This window comes from Diabrotica undecimpunctata, chromosome 1, assembly GCF_040954645.1.
Source record: "Diabrotica undecimpunctata isolate CICGRU chromosome 1, icDiaUnde3, whole genome shotgun sequence".
Taxonomy (NCBI): domain Eukaryota; kingdom Metazoa; phylum Arthropoda; class Insecta; order Coleoptera; family Chrysomelidae; genus Diabrotica; species Diabrotica undecimpunctata.
The window spans coordinates 82,483,956-82,504,522 of NC_092803.1; the positions used below are offsets into that span (position 1 = coordinate 82,483,956).

Here is a 20,567-nt window from a genome sequence, read left to right on the forward strand (position 1 = left end):
TTACCTAAAGTAAAAATAAAATTAATTTAATATTAAACTGTTGGAAGTGTGATCTTCTGATCTTGTTAGTTCTCGGCAAATATTTATTTTTTACATACTTTTTTAAATTACATGTACAATAACCACATGGTGTTTTGCTGTGCTATGTTTGAATCAAATTGTAAACTGTATCTAGTTTTAATTTAGTTTATACAACTAATTATTGATGTCTATTATCTTAAGCTTCTTTACATTTTACACCATTGACTGCTACATGTCTTTTTAAGGTAACACATTTATATTGACTTGTCTATGGATGTTTGGTTTTTCATATTGTGCTTTTTAGATGAACTGATGATGCTTTCTGATTAGAGAGCGAAACGTCTTCAATAAATAGATGAATTAGCCACCTTCTTTGTGTCTTTTCTACAACTTTTGATCGAAAAACCCACTACTCTTCGACTGATCCTTATTTATATTGGATTAACGGTCGTACTCCTTTATTCGAGATATATATATATATATATATATATATATATATATATATATGTATATATATATATATATATATATATATATATATATATATGTATATATATATATATATATATATATATATATATATATATATTAAAAAACGATTTCAGGAAAAAATAATAACTTACGAGTTCATCATGTACGGTTGGGAAATCATTACGTTTTTTAAGTCAGAATTTCCAATAGTTCCTCCTAAATAAATGTCACCAAGTCCATCATTTACGAAAGCAACACCTTCGTGATAACGGACGTTGTACATAACAAAGCTAAAAAGTAACAAACAATAAAATCAAGGAAAGAAGAATTCAAGGCCAGTGTTTTAAATTAACTTTTTGTATTTATATGTACTTATAGGCACTTTTTAATTAGGATGTTTATGACTGAAAAGAAATTTAATCTGCCATTGTGTTGAATAATTGTACGTTCACAGTTTTTAAGACAGGAAAACTGGTATTAGACATACTGAGTGAATGTCTACAGGTGGTGAATGTTGGCTGAGCCAGAAAAAGCTAGAGGAGATTGCTATGATCTGTAAGTAGTCTCTTATCACTTATAGGGAGTCACCACCGTTTTGTTTAGCTTTTGAAGGATACCTCCGTAGAAAGTAGATATTTCCTCCAATTAGGACATCTCGTTCTTATTAGATTTAGATTAGACACTTATATTATCTAGAATCTATTCATATTTCTTCCATTCTATCTATACAAAATCTAGTCCTCGTCTATATCTTAGGGGTGGCTTCTTATCATTACATCGTCTGCTCTGGATCACACATCTTATATTTGGTTCACGTATACAATCACTATATCCGTCACTTCATGCTGGCTTATCTTTTACGTAGATCCATCGCTGCCAACATCTATTCACATTTATCTAAAACTACTTTTTTTTTCTAGCCACTCCTTCACTATTCGTTTTATGTCTGTTTATGCTTTCCTTGCAGCTGTTTTTGTTAGGTTTTTCTGCGTGTATAGCATGCAGGCTTCTTTGACTTCTAAAGAATCTTATGCCACTATCGCGCTGTAATTATCATCTAAGACACGCTTCTTTCAGCTTACCTGGCAGTAGAGACGGTCGCAAAGTGACCGAACTTTATTAAATGATAGTATCGTAAATATTTTCTTTTTCTTCACCAGAAATTTTCAATTTCTAATTTAACTGAGCTGCCACCGTGGTTCGGAGGGCACGTAAAGCCGTCGGTCCCGGCTACGAAAGTAGTTGTTAAGTCATGTTAGGGGCGCGGGCGCTTGCGCGACCTGAAAACCCTACAACTAGACCTTAGCCAGAAGGTTACACGAACTTTACTTTTATCTCTTATCACACCAAATAGCATATCAGCTTTGCCAAGCCTGTGTTGTTTTCGGATACTGCAGTAAAATTTTAATTAATTTATGCTTACCCTTGAAGTCTTAATCTACTTGTTATTATTAAATGTGTGGGAATATTTTGTTTCTTTCTTATTCTTTTAAAATTCTCTGATAACTTTTTTTGTTTCTCTAACATTTTTTGCTTATCTAATAATTTTGCTTAAGAATTAAGTGATGTATTAAATTTTTAATACTTGGTATTTTTAAATTATTTTTGTATCTTTTCAGTGTTTTGCCTATTTTGTTTTCCTCTTTTTATTATTGATTTTCATTTTTCTTATGTATTTTGTTTTTGAATGTGGTTTTAGCACTTAATTTTTTTCACTAGCTTTTATCAGTCAGGTTTTCTTTAAGACTTTTCTTTCATATTTACGCACAAATATTAAATCTCAACTCTTTTACATTCCATCAAGTAAGTGAGGATAAAATTACTTACTTCAGTTTAAAGGCTTCTACTATTATAACGAATATATCTCCTACATAGCCCTGTATTTCTGCAGTACTGTTGGCGGGTTTAATGTATGGTAATGCCTACAAAAGTTTGTATTGTTGAGGATTCATATAATATTAAAGCAATACATAGTTAAGTGTGATAATATAGTAAAACGGACATAATTTCTTAAAGATGGCATTAGAAAAAAGAAATTTATCATAAATAATAAAAAATATACTTGTTAAAAGAAGAAGAGATCCAATACTTTTACTAACTTTTATTTTTGTTTTGTATTACATTCCTTTCTAGATTTCTAGTTCTAATGCCATTTTTTATGAGTTGTTATTATCGAGAGAAGTTAATATTTGTCAAGATATTCCCGACGGCGTGCAATGTCTTTCTTTACAAAATAAAAAATAATTTGAAAATTTAATATACTTTTAATAAACCTGTAATAAACAAAAGTTATTTATTCCCTTTTCATATTGCGAACCCGTGACTTTTTTATGGATTGTTCGACTATATGATCGACCTAGGTGATAAAAAAGCTTAGGGTTCTTTTTATTTTAATTTTAGCTTTTTCTAAAGTTCTTAGAATAAAATTTTCAGTGTCAGGAGATCACTAGCATAGTTTAATTCATACAATACTAAACCAAGTTTAAAAATGGAAGATCTCGTTGATTTACTAACAAACCTTGGACATTTATTATACGAAGTTATCCTAGATGTCTACGAATTCAAGATAAGTATTTTTACATTTTTGGTAACGTGTAATAGGCCCTTGACGCTTAATATTAATCTATTTTTGTATTAGTTTGTCCAAGGTTGGACTGTAAGGGGTAAGATCTATACACATGGTTTATCCGAAAAACCTTTAGGAGCATTTATATATATATATATATATATATATATATATATATATAAATATATACATATAAACATATATATATATATATATATATATATATATATATATATATATATATATATATATATAGGAAAAGAAGTCTTTGCTGACAACGTTAGAATACGGAGCTTTGAGGTTTATTGGGATTTGCAGCGGTGAAATAAGTGTACTCTTTCAACTAAGTTTCAATCTTTCGAAAATGTTTATTTTCATCATCAGGAAAAACTGAAATAAAGTGCTACTGTTAGTAAAGCATCCTCGAAACCTATTAAGAATGTAAAAGGTTATAAAAACTTACGTTAATGAGATTTGTCTTTCGTGGATGTTCTACTCACATGTGACAATATCACGCACCACTCATTGATTGAGTCAATAATTAAATAATCTATAAATTGCATGGTGTAAAAGACCAAACTTGACAATTATATTTACTTTTAACACATAAGATAAAGACGATTACAACGATTTAAAACGGCCACCTGTGCCGGCCAACAGTGGAGTGTTAGGTTAAGAGTAGCTGTCATTCCTGGACATGGCAAATGACAGAACTTCTTCTTGTTTTCTTTGTCTTATGTAGTACTACTATATTACACATCAAAATTTAACAAAGATTTTATTTAGGTTGAAAGAACAATTTTTATTTTTTTTAAGATGAAAAAATACTAAATAAATGAACCTGGAAACTTTACAATGACTCAGATGTTGAAACATCATTGACATGTGAATGCGTATCCAAATATAATAGGTAGGAGTAAATGGAGCTTAACTGATTAATGTCACTCCTTTTGTTCATTGCGTTTGAATTCTGAGCAATGAATGCCATTTCTAAGAAGATTCTTTTTTTGTAATTGGTTTCAGTAGCTAAAACTTTGACTGATTCATAATTCATTATGTGATGTTCTTTATTTACATGTTCTGCAAGGGCAGATCTTTCCGGATATAGTCTGCTGTCGCTTCGATGACTGATTAAGCGACTACCTGGGCTACGCGTGGTTTGTCCCACATATACCAAATTACAATTGTTGCAAGGAATCTGGTACCCAACGTTGGAACAATCTTTGATGTCACTTTTATCTTTGACTTAGGAATATATTGATCTCGCAGTTAATGAAGTTTTAAAGGCTATTTTTAAATTAGTGAAATCTCCTTCCTATATATATATATATATATATATATATATATATATATATATATATATATATATATATATGTATAATGTTCTAACATAAAATGCACAATAAAATGCTTCATACAAAATTATTTGGCAACATCTCGTCTCCCGATCTCTCGATTCGTCAAAGCACCGAATCAAAGTAAGGATAGAGGTAACGAATAGAGGTGGGTCGTTAAAGTTTTAATCGTAAACCGATTTTCGTAAACAAGTTACTATGATTGTTGAACAGTAGCTTCAAGTAAGAGATTACCTACATAAACAAACATAATGGCTATTATCGTTTATACACAATATTTATTGAAGTGAAAGAAACTATTGAAGAATATATCTATTTTAACTTGAAAAATAAACTAAACAATACAACCCGATATTAGTAATAGTACTACGTCGGATACTATGGATGTAAAGTTACCGTTTGCTAAAATTTTATTGCATGATTCTTGCAGGCAGCGTACCATAACAATCACTAAACTTCAAGTATTTTTGGCCACTCATTGTACTTGTTGTTTCTTTAAAAGGCAGTAAAATTTAGGAAAATTTAGAACAAATAATCCACTCTTCATTATTTAGATTTGGTCTAAGTCTAAATGTGTTTTTTGCCGAATTATCGAAAAAAAGACTTTTTATTTTATCTATTTGTACACGACAGCATTTAGGTGTGTCCTCCACCAATAAATTTAACGTATGAACAAAACAATTTAAATATTTTCATTACAAACATCTTTAATAGCTTTAACTATGTTTGAGGCATTATCAGTTACTGCAAAATTTACTTTTCGTCTTAGACCCCACTGATTAATAATTTCACTAATTTCAAAAGCGATATTTTCTGAATTATGATTTCCAGAAAAATGGCAGCAGCCTAAATTTTCGGCTAAATATTGTCCTGTTAATGCGATGTAACTTTTAGTTACTCCATATGTCCAGAGGTCAGTAGTAATACAGATATTTTCTACTTCTTTAACAGCTTGTGATCTAATAATTTGCTTAGTTTTGATATAACATTCCTGAAGTAATGAACCTGACGTAATGAACAAGTTTTTCTTGTTGGCGGTTTATATCCAGGAATCCACCCTGCAAACTTTTTAAAAGCTGGTTCTTCAACTATGGAAAACGGATGAAACGAGTCTTTGCATAGGTTTAGTAAATCCATATCTATTTGTTACTTTTGTTCTGAACTAATATTTTTATTAATGGAAGTATCCATCACCTTTTGACGCTTGGGTGGCGGTGGCAGTATGTCAGTACTTGTAGTAGAAGTAGTCGAAACGGACAGAAATGCGTCAGGAGAAGTTTCAATCATTGCAATATTCAGAAAGCGGGCCATAAAAGCTGCATCTTCTACAAATGTGCATTTTTTAAAATAAAATTATTATTCTAATACTAGGTCAATAATTTGGACTAAGAAAAATAATTCATAATTGAATATTTACAATAAATAAATCCTTTGACGAACTATCAATAAAGATTTGAAATTGAAAATGCAGATCAATCGTAAATCGAAACTCATTCATTAATCAGAATACCTAGTTATAAAAAACAAAAGAAAGAGTTAAGAAGCTGGTTACTTCTATAAAAAAAGAAAAAGAAGATTGTACTAGTGAAAATCAACCAGTACAAGAAAAAGAAACTGATAAAGATGACTTAAGTCCATGGTGTATTTTTGATGACTTTATTGGACATGACTCATCTAAACATACACCTGTATCTAGAGATATAAAAGAAGTCGACATGTATTTGTCTGATGGCCACAAAAAATTTCGAACGGAGATTGGAACTGTGGTGGAAATTGGAACAGTGGTGGAAAAACCATCGCCATGTATATCCTAACTTAACCACTATATTCATAAAATATTGTAGTATTCTAACAAAATCTGTTCCTTGTGAACACATGTTCAAAATCTGGTTTAATTTTAAACAAAAGGAGAAACAACAAGAAAAGTGGGAAAACGAATGTTTTTAAATGTCAATTTAGACGATTCGCGATTTAATAATGTGTCACGTAAATGTAAGTACTATTTGTATTGTTTAATTTATTTTTTAAGTTATAATAAATATATCCTTTGTTAGTTTCTTTCAATATAATAGCCAATATGTTTTTTGTGTACTCGCTTATTTGAAACTACTGATAAACAATTAACTAGTTACAGTTTACGAAAAACGGTTCCGATCAAAATGTCAACGACCCACCTCTAGTTTCTTAGGATCGGAACCAGAGAGATATATATATCTCAGATCGGAACTAATCGGAACTAATCGAAACTAATCGGAACTAATCGTCTTACTACTGGGCAATGGGCAGCAATAAGAAATATGGAGGGGAGACCAAGGAAGAAATATGATTGTTATCTTTGTCTATTCGCTGAAAATATGATTTTATATCTGTGTTAGATATCCTGTTAAATTTTACCATACCGACCATAAGCTTTTACCTACACTGTATATATATATATATATATATATATATATATATATATATATATATAATATATATATATATATATATATATATATATATATATAGTAAACTCTTAAATAAAATATTGGGGAAATTTGAATGAGTATCAATTGTTTCGCCGAACGTTTTCGCCAAAGAGAATTAATTTGGCTTCTTCAGGGTTGAAAGAGAATAATTATAATTAGCTACCATATATTATCTCCTACCTAACAATCACTTATCCATGAGGTATTTGTAACCTAAAAGACGAAGCTCTGAAAATGACATATTACATGCCGAAAGTGCTCAGCTGATTTTAATAAAATATTTTACACACTATCAAGTTTATTTTGAGAACATTTTTGCCAGTTTGACCTATATTTAAAAAAAATAGCGTAAATCATACGTTAAAAACAGATACTTTGACGAATCCCAGGTAGACAAACATACCTGAGATAGTAAACGATAATAAACACAGTGTCCAATGGATCGATATATCAATAGGCCTTATAGAAACATACAGCAAAATAAAGAAAATTACAGAAGTTGTCCTCATATTACTAAATGCAGAAAAATGTGTAGCAAATACATTAATAGAACGTAGCAAGATCTGGGTACCAATAATGAAAGAAGAAATAAGCAATAAGAGTATACTACTAACAAATTAATAACAGGCCAGAGCCACGTAATGTATTATTAACTACATCTTAAAAGATAGCTTAAAAGATGTCTAATGTCTATAAGATTAAAATAAGTTAATTCTCAAAATAATATTACCACTCGCCAATTATAAACATATACGGATTAAGAATATGACTTTTACGATAATTAGATAATTAATTAGACGATAATTTTATTTTAGAATTTTTTTGAACACAATTTTAATCGTTTAAATGCCTATTAAATACTTACATCAGTAGCTAGGACCTTTATTTTATTGTCAGTACCATCATAATTCCAAGCCTCACGTCTCCACTGAATGCAAAACCATAAAATCGTTTTAAACTCTTGCTCTCCCTCGTGCCATACACTTATCTTATCCATAGATTCATACAAGCTTCTATTATCACACAGATTTTTACTTATTTTAATGGATTCTACCTGAAAAAAGACACAGTAATATGTCATGAAGAAGTTATTTGCATGAATTTCCGTTTATCTACAAGTCACCAAAGTATAACAACTTCTTACTTTAGAGCAATTATAAAAAATATTAAGACGCATAAAAAAATGTACTTTAGGATTTGAACGAATTTTTAGAGAACATCTTAGTAAAATAAACTGATTAAAGTTGAGATTAAAAACATTATAAATTATAAATCATAAATTTTCTTACTGATCTCCCGGCTATAATAAACTAATTTCGAAAGATCATATAAATATCATACGAAAAACTCTACATAAAATCTTAGAAGGCTCACCACGTATACGGCTATAAAAAGTAATACCACCTTCATTCTGGACGATACCTTCCTTGAAATCAAGTTAACGATGTCTGGTAATAAAATCGGTCTGTATGTATGGATGTGTATGAATTTAATAATAATTTTACGGCTGCTCCAAATGGTGTGTCTGCAACTTTCCGTGTTACTTTTACAGGGTCGAATGATTAAATTTTTTCCAGAAAAATTGCGGCCGCTTTCAGTAGATTTTGCGATATCAAAACTAGCTAAAATAACTTTAATAAATATATTTGGTTAAATTCAAAGATCTCCAAAGTCTCTCCAGAGTATCTTATGTGAAATTCCTAACAAATAAATGTGAAATTAAATAATATATACTATTATATTGGGTTTATATTATGGATGTTTACTGTTGAAGAAAGACAATCAAGAAGAGAAACATAACTAACAATTAATAGTATAAGGATGATAATAAAAGAAGAGTATATGAAAATAGAAGAACGTCGTGTGGACGATAGAGAGTATATCCAGAAGGTCACTCGCAAAACTATAAAAAATAAAAAAAATGATCATAATCAATACAGTTTATTCTCTATTTTATCATATGAAGAAAAATTAAGTCCCCACCAAATAGAACCTAATATTATACTTAAAAATGAGACTGATCAGTTCTGAAAGTCCCTAAAATTAGACAAGTCTCAATACCTACAGGATTATTTAATTGGTCATTGGATTATCTATTTTAAAAGACAGTCAGGATAAATTTATCCTTTTGAATCACCGATGGGGGCGGCAGAACAAAAGGAAGTCAATACAAATAATCACTTTAAAACAGTGAATCAATATCAGCATCACAATGGTATAAAAATATAACGATTTACGGAAATCTGCATCCTAGATACTAAATGGAAGAAGAAAAGAAAGTACGTTCAGACACAGTAAAACGTTATGCCCCAAATTTTCAACATGTGATATATACGAAGAAAGAAAGAGTGTTCAAGAGAAATAAATGGATAAGAAAATCTGGAACCTTATAGGTGGATTCATTATACACATGCTAACAAAAAAAAAGTAATTAAAAAGAAAAAAATATCCAGAATTTAGCACATTATGGCAAAACTATTTATTGTAAATGTATTTCGAATCTAATATAAAAAAAACATTTCCTATAGAAACCTGAAGTTAACACATGGACAATCGGTATACAAACATATGAAACCATAACATGACCAAAAAATAAAATAACAACGGTTGTACGTAAACACACTTACATGACCTACCTTACATCGTTTTTTCTTACTAACCTGAAACCTTCACATAAACACCTACTTTATACTAAATGGGAATAGAGAAGTAATTCTCAAACTACATGGAATATTTCATTTTTATATTTAAACAAATATTTACTTATTATAGTAATAAAATCACCAGTCGTTTTTTAATCTTAGCACATATAACAACGACTCCGTGGACTCAGGTATTCAAGTTTGATCGTTTTAATGCCACTAATAATTTTGTTTTTATGGAATTTTACAAAATAACTACTATTGGCGGGTGGATGTTGACGACAAACGGTATTTATCGATAAATTTGTACCGGAATTGACTTCAAAAGCATATAATTCAATTGTGTTTTGCGTGTGAGGTGTTCGTTAATGGGTATGGATTTGAACTCATATTTTTTGCAGTTACTTGTATGTACTCTTTATTCATTATTCACTTTTCTGACAAGTTCTTTGCGTTCTATTCATATTGATAAATCTATTACCTTATTCTCTAATATTTATTTTTTATTTGTTTTTTATTTTATTTTATTCTACTTGTTAAAGTCTAGATGAAATCTAGATGTTCCCTAATAAATTCATTTTTAATTTTATTAGATTCTGTCACTTTACTCATCCATTTAAGGATTGGTATTCCTACAACGCGGTTTCTTTCTTATTCTTTCTTTTTATCTCTCCAACCTTTAATGCTGTGCATCATGTTTCAATTTCATTGAAATATTTTTGCACAAACACTCCACTCACCTTCTATTTCATTTATCTATCCAAAATTGTTTATTTTATTGATAGTAGCAATTCCTTACTTATAAGAGCATTCTAGATTCCCTGATTTTGCCACACTTTAAACTTTTTCTTGAAGAGCTGTCAGTAATGTTCCATTTGTTTTCAGAATTCCTTTTCAGTAATTTTCTGCTAATACATATCATATTACCAGTATCCATCAAATACAATGGAATTCCCCTGTTACATTTCCTGTTTACAGATTCAACAAAAATAGTTTCATCGACTACCAAAACGCGTTTGATTCAGTGTCGCATAAAAGGCTTATAGATGTATTATAAATATATAAAGTCGATGGTAACATAGTGACCTTTTTAAAATATATGTTAGATTAAAAGACAAAAATTCACCTTCAAATATCTAGTGAACACAATATCGAAACTGAAAATATTGCAATAAACCGGGGCCTATTTCAAGGAGACCCATTTAGTCTACTGTGATTCTGTTTGAACTCCATATCATAGCGGTTGAACTCAGCTAACACAGATTTCAGCATAAAAAATAACACTACTCTAGTGGCGAAGCTTTATCGTCTATTGTATATGTATGATTTGAAACTATTGGCTTCCACTCGAAGTCACCTGGAACAAATGCTAAAACCTGTAAAAAACTTTTTCTAATGATATTAGTCTGGACTTTGGTCTTGACAAGTACCGTGTCTTGAATATAGCCAGAGGAAATGTTTAGCATTTAATGAATCTAATATGTGTAAATAATTCTGAATAAAGGAAGCGCGGAAAATTGACCATATCCTAATGAAAATTGAGGTAACAAAGGAGTTTACTCAAAGGATAATAAAACAGCTTTCCATCTTAACAGTAAAAATGTGTTTAACGCACTAAACACCTACGCATGTTCCGCGCACAGCTAGTCATTTGGTATTGTTAAGAGGGCAAAAAGTATATATAAAATCTTACAAACAAACGAACAAATAAAGTTCGAACAAACCTTACAAAGGCATAAAAACATCATCCTTGAAATGCAGAAAAAAGGACAACATTACCGCGGTATTTGGAAGGACGAGGACTTTGGATTGCTCTTAGAAAAGCAGATAACTAATTTTAGAACTCATTTTCAGATGCAGGCTGCGACATTGACTCTACATCGTGCGATTTGTGCAGTAGATGATACAACACCGATCAAAATGAGAGAAACCTCTGCACAGGTCATATACCAATAAAGTCAGTCAAGACTATGCCGACAATTTAACGTCAAACTCTTGGTTGGAAAAAGAGAAAATGTCAATATATGGCCGCAAAATAAACAACCTACGTTTTGTTGCAAATTGTCCAGAGGAGTTAATTAATCACATACAACTAGTTGAAAACAAAAACCAAATATTTGGTCTGCAGTTAAACATATTAAACACAAAGATCATGATGGTGGATAAACTTCATAACCTCGATTAACCGGTTTGAGGTTATAAGCTTATAGGTACTGTTATATCTGAGAGGTTATATCTGAGATAATTGATCACAAACACAGGGTCGCCATAGGAAAAATAACCGAAACAGGAGGTTCATTACTCGCCATTCAGGATTAGGTTATACCATCAAAAAACTACCTGAAAGATATCGTCAAAGACCCCCCAGTCCAAAACGACTAATGCCGATATGGATGTCAAGTACAAGAAACCATCCAACATCTTACCGGGTGTAAAATAATGTGTAAATGGATTAACGATATTTCTTACGCAACTACATCTTGACTTCGGGAGATAATTTGTAAATATATATTAAATAATTTCTTCATATTTATTTACTACTATTTACACTGGATAACTTTACTGAATGACATTACTTATTTAACGATTCTGTTCACTTGTGCTTACATGATGAATTACAATTAACAATTATTGACTACTAATCGATCGATATATAATATAATCTAATCTAAAAAATATAATAGTAATATAATTAAATATTACTGACTTTGATTCCTACTTTTATTTCATGTCAATATATAGTCGAATCGCTTCATTACTGGGGCAGTTGTTGTTGACATTATGATGCTAAGCTTGCAAGGTGTAACTAATGTGTTTTTATAACGCACTTGTTATATTTATATTTTATAACGCACTTTATAACGCATTTGTTATACAATGTGTGCTCTTGTTTTTAATTGTCCTAATGAAATTTGATAAACAACTATGTAAGTTATTTGAGTATTCTTTAATTATTTTATTATTCTAGGATATATATTTTAAATACCACATTGGGGCTTTAAAGCATATTCTACAACTTAATATAAGGAACGGCATGATTCAATAGGGAAAATCCTTCATTAAGAAATAGGCTTTAGAGAGTATGCTTAACAATCACAACTTTAAGTTATACTGGGACCGCATTGTGCTTACGGACCAAATGATAGTACAAAATAGACCAGATCTCGTACTAGTTAATAAACTAACAAGGCAAACAACACTAATCGACATAGCGATACCTAACAATACTAATTTGTGCGTTAAATACAACGAAAAGCTCGCCAAATACAGAAAGGAAGAAAGAAACGAAGAAAATGGAGAATGGAAAGTACTTAGATAAAAATTATTATACTTTTGAATTAGTGAAGTCATTGCGAAGAACCTCATAAAAAACATAACATAACATTAAAACATAAAAAAACTGGGTCTGAATTAACATCTCTATAAGACCATGCAGAAAGCTGTACGACACGCAATCTCTAGATAACACGGAGAGAGTTCCACGAGAGCTCGATCCTTTTAATGCTGTAGGTATCTGGGATTAGTGCATTTTCCCCTTAGTGGGAGTGAAAACCATATGGCTAAATCTGAATACTAAGCAATGAAACCTGATGCAATCCTAGTTACGCATAAAATCTTTTAGTCCCTCTTCCATTTTGGTGACACTAGTTGTTACTTCATTAATAATATCTATAAAAATCTTCATATACTGACTGAAGCCTCCTTTTTTAATAAAGTTTCTACTAAAGCCCTCTCAACTAAAATCTTTCGTAAGATGCTAATATCGTCTACACTTACCTACATATGTACTTATAATGTGCCTTTCATAACATATTCTGTTTGCCGTTTACTACATCCAAATCGCCATTTTTTCTTGTCATATGTATGTATATTCTGTAGTGAGGTCTATTTTTTCATTGTTGTTTGTATTTAACCGTTTTAGTGTAATCTAAAACATTCCCTGTTCCTCCTTCTATTTGGTTTTCATTTCTAAGTTCTCGGCAATATTATTGTCTCGTCCATCGTTCGTATATGTCCATACCAGAGTAATTTTCGTTTTGTTATTTTATTATTTAGTGTCCACTTCACATTAATTAGTTCTCTAACTCGTTCATTTTTCACTTTGTCCATTAGTGTTAATCTGCAGCTTCTTCTCCACAACATAGTTTTCTTGGAATTTATTCTGTTTTTCATTTTTTTTATTTGTCACATAAGTCTCTGAGCCATATAGTGAGCAGCTTTCCACTATTGCCTTGAAGATTTAGTGTTTAGTTTTGCTTGTCATATCGTCGCTCCATTTATTGAGTGTGTTTGACCATGTACCATGACCAATATCATAACTAATTTCCAAGTCCGAGCTTCCAAATTCTTCTTACAGCCTTTTATAATATGTAGGCGATGTCTTCTTTGTCTTCTGCTAAAATTATTTAATCATCGACAAACAAAAGGCTACTGATATAGTTGTCGTCGAATTTTACTTCCATCTGTCTGCATTTCTGCAGGTATTATCACCAGGTCCAACTGCTTTATCTTTCTGTATATTTGTCGTTTTTATTTCGGTCACCCATGTTCTTTCTGCCTGCTTAAGCTCTAATGGATTTCTGTCACATTTCTCGTTTTAAAGTGTCAAAGCATTTGTAAATCGTCTTTTGGTATGGCTGTCTATACTTCTTCTTCTAGTTCCATGACCGTTTTCGATCGGTGGATATCGTGTTGGCTACCATATTCGCTATCGTGACTTTATTGACACCATCTTTAAATAATGATGTAGTCAATTTTCCGTACCATTATCTTAGACCATCTTGTACCATCTTTTTAGCCAAGATGTTCTTCTTCTAGCAGGAGTACGTTTACCTCGGATCTTTTCCAGATTGATTAGGTGTAAAAGTTCATATTTTTCAGGGCGTTTCTTATTTAGACCGTAGTATTCCAGCTTGCGTCTCTTTATTACATTGACCAGTTGTGTTGTTTGGTTCATGCGTCAAGGGACCTCCTTATTTCTAAATCTGTCTACCCAGCTTATTCGCATTAGTCGTCTGTATAACTATATCTCAAAGGCTTCCAAGGGTTTAAGTATCGCCTCACTTAGGATCCACGCTTCCACTTCATACAGTAGCACTGGAAAAATATAGCAATATAGCAAGTCATTCGAACGCGAAGGTAAATACTAAGGTCGTGGCTGCAAAGTACGTTTCTTATTTTCACAAAAGTGGCTGGGTTTTGTGTGATGCAGCTTTTAATTTCTACAGTTGGATTTTAGCTCTTATTAATATTACTGCCGAGATACACTCGTTTCTCTACTCTGTTCAGTACGACATCTCTGATTTTTACACCGTAATCCTGTACTTATATAGTTTTGCTTGCTATCATACATTTAGTTTTTCTAACGTTTTTACGAGTTTTAATCCATACTAATTACAGGTTTGTTTTATTTTATTCATTATATTTTAAAAGTTTTCTCCGCAGTTAGCCAGCTCTAAGGTATCGTTGGCATATCTACTATTGTTTACGGTTACACCATTAACAATAATACCTATTGTTGTCTCTATTACGGTTTTTTAAATATTTCTTTTGAAGTTAAAGAGTAAAAGCGACAGTATACAGCCTTGTGTAAATCTTCTTTTTATATTTATTTCATCTCACAGTTTTTGTTTAACTTTTATTCTTTCCACTTGATGCCAGTATAGATTTGTAATAATTATTCATAAAAATTTATCATCCAATGTTTTCAATATTTCTAATATTGTGTTATGTCGGACCTTGTCAAGAGTTTTTTCAAAATCGATTGCACAGATGTATAGATTTTGATTTATATCTCTGTATCTCTGAATTGGAACTTCGATACTGGGCAAGGCTTCTCTCTTACCCAAGCCATTTTTAAATCCGAATTGAGTATGAATACACCAGTACTTATTTTTGTTATGAATATATTTAATCTAGTAAAACAGTTTACTTGTCTTTGCTCTATGCCTGACAATTTGTTAAATGTCTATTAATGTGCATGTACAAATCATGATTGAGTCTTCAACACAGCCAAAGTGCTGTAAGGTAGAAATAACCAAATAGCAGGAATAGGCAGAAAATTAAAAAAAAAAACAAAGGAGAAATTATTCAAAAAGCTGACAACTTCCAGCAGAAATGCTAAAAAACATTTTTATAGGGCACATCTACGCCATAAAGACTTAGGAATACACGCAGAAAAAAAGTAAAAGGACTTTTATCCAAATAATACTTAAAAAACAGCCATCTTTTAGTTTTGGGAAGTCCCTTTATCCATCGGATATTACTGCACTCGTATCTGCATTCCCATTCATTTAGCACTAAAACTTGAAACATGAATACAGTTATTGCAAAAAATACATTTACTCGCATACTATGATGGCTAGAGCAATTTTGATTTATTTGTTTGCTTAAAAGAAGCGGGTGTAAACCTTAATAAGGAATTCTTATTAAGATCTTAATATTGAGATATTTATTTCTATCCATCACAGATTTGTAATATTTCTTATTGCTGCCTGTTTAAATTTTTCATTTATTTGCCCTATCTGCCCAGTTTTTGTCATAGTCTATTACTTCCATCCTTTTTAGTTTGTTGAAGGAGATCTTTATATTTTGTGAATATTAAGTTATGCGACCACCCTGTAAAAACCTCACTTAACACAACCACTTTTAATGATCCGTAAATTGGATTTTGTACATTACTCGTTAAATTTTATCACAGAAATCATACAAAGCGGAAAATTATATATAATTTACGTCAAAAGATCCGCGTGAAACGCGTCCACCACAAATTGAAATTTGTTTTCATTTCCGAAACTATTCCCAATATGGTTTAATTATGAAATATTTGTGGCCGGTTTTGTATGCGAAAACAGAAGAAGAAAAATTAATTGGATTGGTTTGATTAGTCAAATACGGTCCCTTTTTACTAAATCTACTACCATTTGTTTATCTTTGTCATATATCTGAAAATAATTGTCCAGATAATATAATGTAAGAATCAAATATTAGTTAAATTTGGTGTTTTTATTTTCAGTTTTTGTTAGTATATGCAAAATATCACTACAAAACTCAAGACTCGACAAGAACTAAAAAAATCAGATTAGGGACAATCACGTCTTTATATATTATGTATATATGTATATATATATATATTTATATATATATATATATATACATATATATATATATATATATATATATATATATATATATATATATATATATATATATATATATATATATATACATATATACATAATATATATCACACCGATCATAAAATCCGGGTCATCTTGAAAATTTCAAGTTTCTTAAATACTTTTGCTTCTGGTGCTGTAATAACCTTTTTTTTTGGCTAATGTATTTTTTATTTGTCATCAATGTTTGTTTTGAAAATAAAAAAATGGTTTTTTATTGTTTTTATTGAAAAAAACAGAAAACAAATTATTTGTTGATAAAACAGACATACGACCTCTTGCAGACGACGGGGCATACTCTCAATTTTTCTCCGGATTACATGTTTTGGTATGTTATTCCACTCTCTCAGTAGCAGATCCTTAAACTCCTGTGCGTTGTTAGGAGGAGGTGTATGGGTTTGAATACGTTTTTTCAAATCGTGCCAGAGATGTTCGATGGGATTCAGGTCCGGAGACCTAGCTGGCCAGGGTACCCTCGTAATTCCAACTTCGTCCAACTATTACATACTCATCCTGGCAACGTGCGGTCGCACGTTGTCCTGCATAAAAACGGCGTTTTCTCCAAGCCCTGCCATGTTGGGCATAACATGTTCTTCCGGAATCTCCGTAATGTACCTTCGTGCAGTTAGGGACCCATTTTCAATGAAGGGTAATTCTGTGTGGAAGTCGCAAGATATACCTCCCCAAGCCATGACCGAGCCTCCACCAAATGGCATTCTTGGAGCAATGCAAGCTTGTGAAAATCGTTCACCGGTTCTCCTCCAAACTCTTACACGTCCATCGGATCCAGTTAGGCAGAAACGGGATTCATCTAAGAATAACACTTTACTACAATCATTAATTCCCCAATGCGCGTATTGTCGAGCAAAAGCTAGTTGTGCAACTCGAGGCACCCGGCGAAGTGGCGGTCCTCTAGATATTACCCGAGAAGATAGTCAAGAGAAACGAAGTCTTCTTCTGACTGTTGCAACACTAAAATTGCGATTTCGTACTTAATCTAGACGATTTTGATGCATAACCGCAGTTGAGGTCCGGTTTCGTAAAGCCTGAAACACAAGGAAATGGTCATCTAGTGCCTTGGTCGTTCTTCTTCGTCCAGAGTTAGGTCGCCTGGTTAGCAAACTTGCCTCCTGAAAGCGTTGAAGCACTCGTTGAACCGTAGAAAGGCTTACGCCAACAGTTCTTGCGACTTGCCGTTGAGTGTGACCGTCTTCCACAAGTGCAACAATTTGTCAAAGGCATTTTGGTCAAAAAATAAACACTAATAATGGCATTAATAAACACTAATGGTGGCAATAATAAACGTTTGTCCGTTGCATTTAAACAGAAAGTCGAAGTACAAACGAGACATTTAAAACAAGCGGAGTTACAGGTAGCGTTCATTTTGGGAAGTGTGCACTTTACCGCGAAATCGGCACTATTGGAATTCTTTGTTACAAAGGAAACCGCAACAATTCTCAGAAACATGCATTAGTTTGTATTTGTGTTATTATTATTTACGATAAAGCTCGTTAAAAATGAAATATCGGTGATTTTCAAGGTGACCCGGATTTTATGATCGCGAGTGTATAAAGACTTCATTTGTAATTGTCCCTAATCTTATTTTTCACACATTTAATTCCACAAAGCGATAGCAGCTTTATCTAGAAGATTTAATCTTTTACATATATATATATATATATATATATATATATATATATATATATATATATATATATATATATATATATATATATATATATATATATATATATATATATATATACATACATACACAGGGTAAGACCGACCGTCATTCGACACTGAGGAGTAGGCAGATTGAGGCCTCAGTGCCGTTTGACGGTTCTTGTATTTATACAGCACAAGATACTGGTACGTCACGAGTGAGGGGAGTAGGCAGATTGGGACCCCGAACTCGAACGGAACCGTATCACTCTTGATAATGGCTCCAAAATGGGTGCCGAAACGTCGAGTTTTCAATTCTCAACGTGGTTCTTCCCGAGAACTCAGTAATTTTCATTTATCTAACCCGAAAATTCATCCGAATATTTTATTCGCCTCTATGGGGAGGAATTTTTCATTCTTACTAAATCTTTTTCTAATCTTCTAACACGCAAATACCGTCTCCTCTGTGACCTTGCTTTTCTTAAATCATGTCGTGACCATCAAGTCATTTCAAAATCTCTTCAAATTAAACATCTTCATCAATTTCCAAAATTTTTAGAGCAACTGGTTTTTCGCTTCTTCGAAATTCAATTCATTCCACCCGGCGCATCTTAGATACAACAAATTCCCAACTTTTCAAAATTTACAATGACATCCACTCTTTTAATATTTATCCATTATTATGGGACACTTTCAATCGTCTTTCTCACCGAAAAGCCCAACACATTTCTGACAACAAAACCCAAACCCAGAAACGCAAACTGGATCAACTTATCTCTCAACAAAATCCAAAGCCCATTTCGAGTCAACAACAATCTTCTGTTGTTCACAATTTCTTAGATATTCACATATCCGATTCAGCTACCAAAGCTCTGTCAAAAGGTTTCAATTTTTCTGTCACTCCTCTTTCAATTCCAACTGAGAAAATTATTTGTCAAACTGAAGAAGCCATTTCTCATCTTCCTTACGACCAAGCCGAAGTTGCCAGAAAAGATGTCGCCAGAATTCTCCCTACTTCCAAACCCCCACCGTCAAATATCAGTCTTTCAGAAAGACGCGCCCTCAAAGAACTTTATAACAACCCTGACATCGTCATCCTTCCGGTCGACAAAGGTAATGCTACCGTCATTCTTAATTCATCTAATTATTTCGACAAAATTTTTGAACTTCTCAATTCCACAGAATACAAACGCGTCCCAAACGATCACACCACCTATCTAGAAAAAACGACCAAATTCATCATAAATAAGTCTACTCTACATTCAGACATCAAAAAATCTCTTATAACCAGAGAAAAATCATCCCGAATTCCAAAGATATACAGCCTTCCAAAAATCCATAAGCCCAATGTCCCCCTAAGACTCATAGTCAGTGGATACAACTGCCCCACTCAGATATTGGCAAAACATCTCGGCTCCAAAATGGGTGCCAAAACGTCGAGTTTTCAATTTTCAACGCGGTTCTTCCCGAGAACTTAGTAATTTTCACATATATATATATATATATATATATATATATATATATATATATATATATATATATATATATATATATATATATAAGAAAAAATAGTCCAAAATTTTTTGACTAGTTTGGAAAAAATATGTAAACACTTTTTTCTTTTTGGGTGTGGTAGTCAATAAAAAATAGAGGCGTACTATTTATTCTGAATCCAAGCTTTCGGTGGTTTTTTGCCACCTTTATCAAGGTCTACAAAGAAAATTACTTTTATATCAAATTAACAATTTGAATGATGCAATAAAAAAGCTATAAAAAAACTTACCCGAATGTAAGATTCGTGCCATAAACATATATATATATATATATATATATATATATATATATATATATATATATATATATATATATATATATATATATATATATACATATATATATAATATGTATATATATATATATATATATATGTATATATATTTATATATATCTTATAGAATAAATGTAGTTCACTAAGATAGTAAAGGGTTCTTGGTCAACAGTTGGAGAATAAAAAAAAGAATATCTGTTACTTCATTATTTTGCAGGCGTTTCGTGTACCTATTCAATTTATACACATCATCAGTTCATCTACAAAATTATTTAAATAAGCAAACCATAGATAAAAACAATGCGCATGGTTTACCTTATAAAAGATATGTAGCAATAATACAGGGTGGCGCACCGAAAACGAAACAGATGCA

At 31.6% G+C, this 20,567-nt stretch overlaps 2 protein-coding genes across 2 annotated transcripts in view; one reads left to right on the top strand and one right to left on the bottom strand.

Annotated features, from left to right (window-relative positions):
• The window catches only part of LOC140442366 (glutamate receptor 1-like), a 46,005-nt gene extending 37,664 nt beyond the window's left edge, over positions 1-8,341 (bottom strand). The window contains exons 1-4 of the mRNA XM_072533441.1: positions 8,256-8,341; positions 7,747-7,935; positions 2,320-2,414; positions 645-782 (exon numbers count right to left, since the gene is read on the bottom strand). Of these exons, the coding sequence (XP_072389542.1) occupies positions 645-782; positions 2,320-2,414; positions 7,747-7,935; positions 8,256-8,291 (458 nt within the window). The 5' untranslated portion in view covers positions 8,292-8,341. The remainder of the gene's footprint in view (positions 1-644; positions 783-2,319; positions 2,415-7,746; positions 7,936-8,255) is intronic.
• Positions 1-20,567, top strand: part of LOC140450847 (disintegrin and metalloproteinase domain-containing protein 10-like) — a 942,961-nt gene that overhangs the window by 758,113 nt on the left and 164,281 nt on the right. The gene's annotated exons all lie outside the window — the stretch shown is intronic.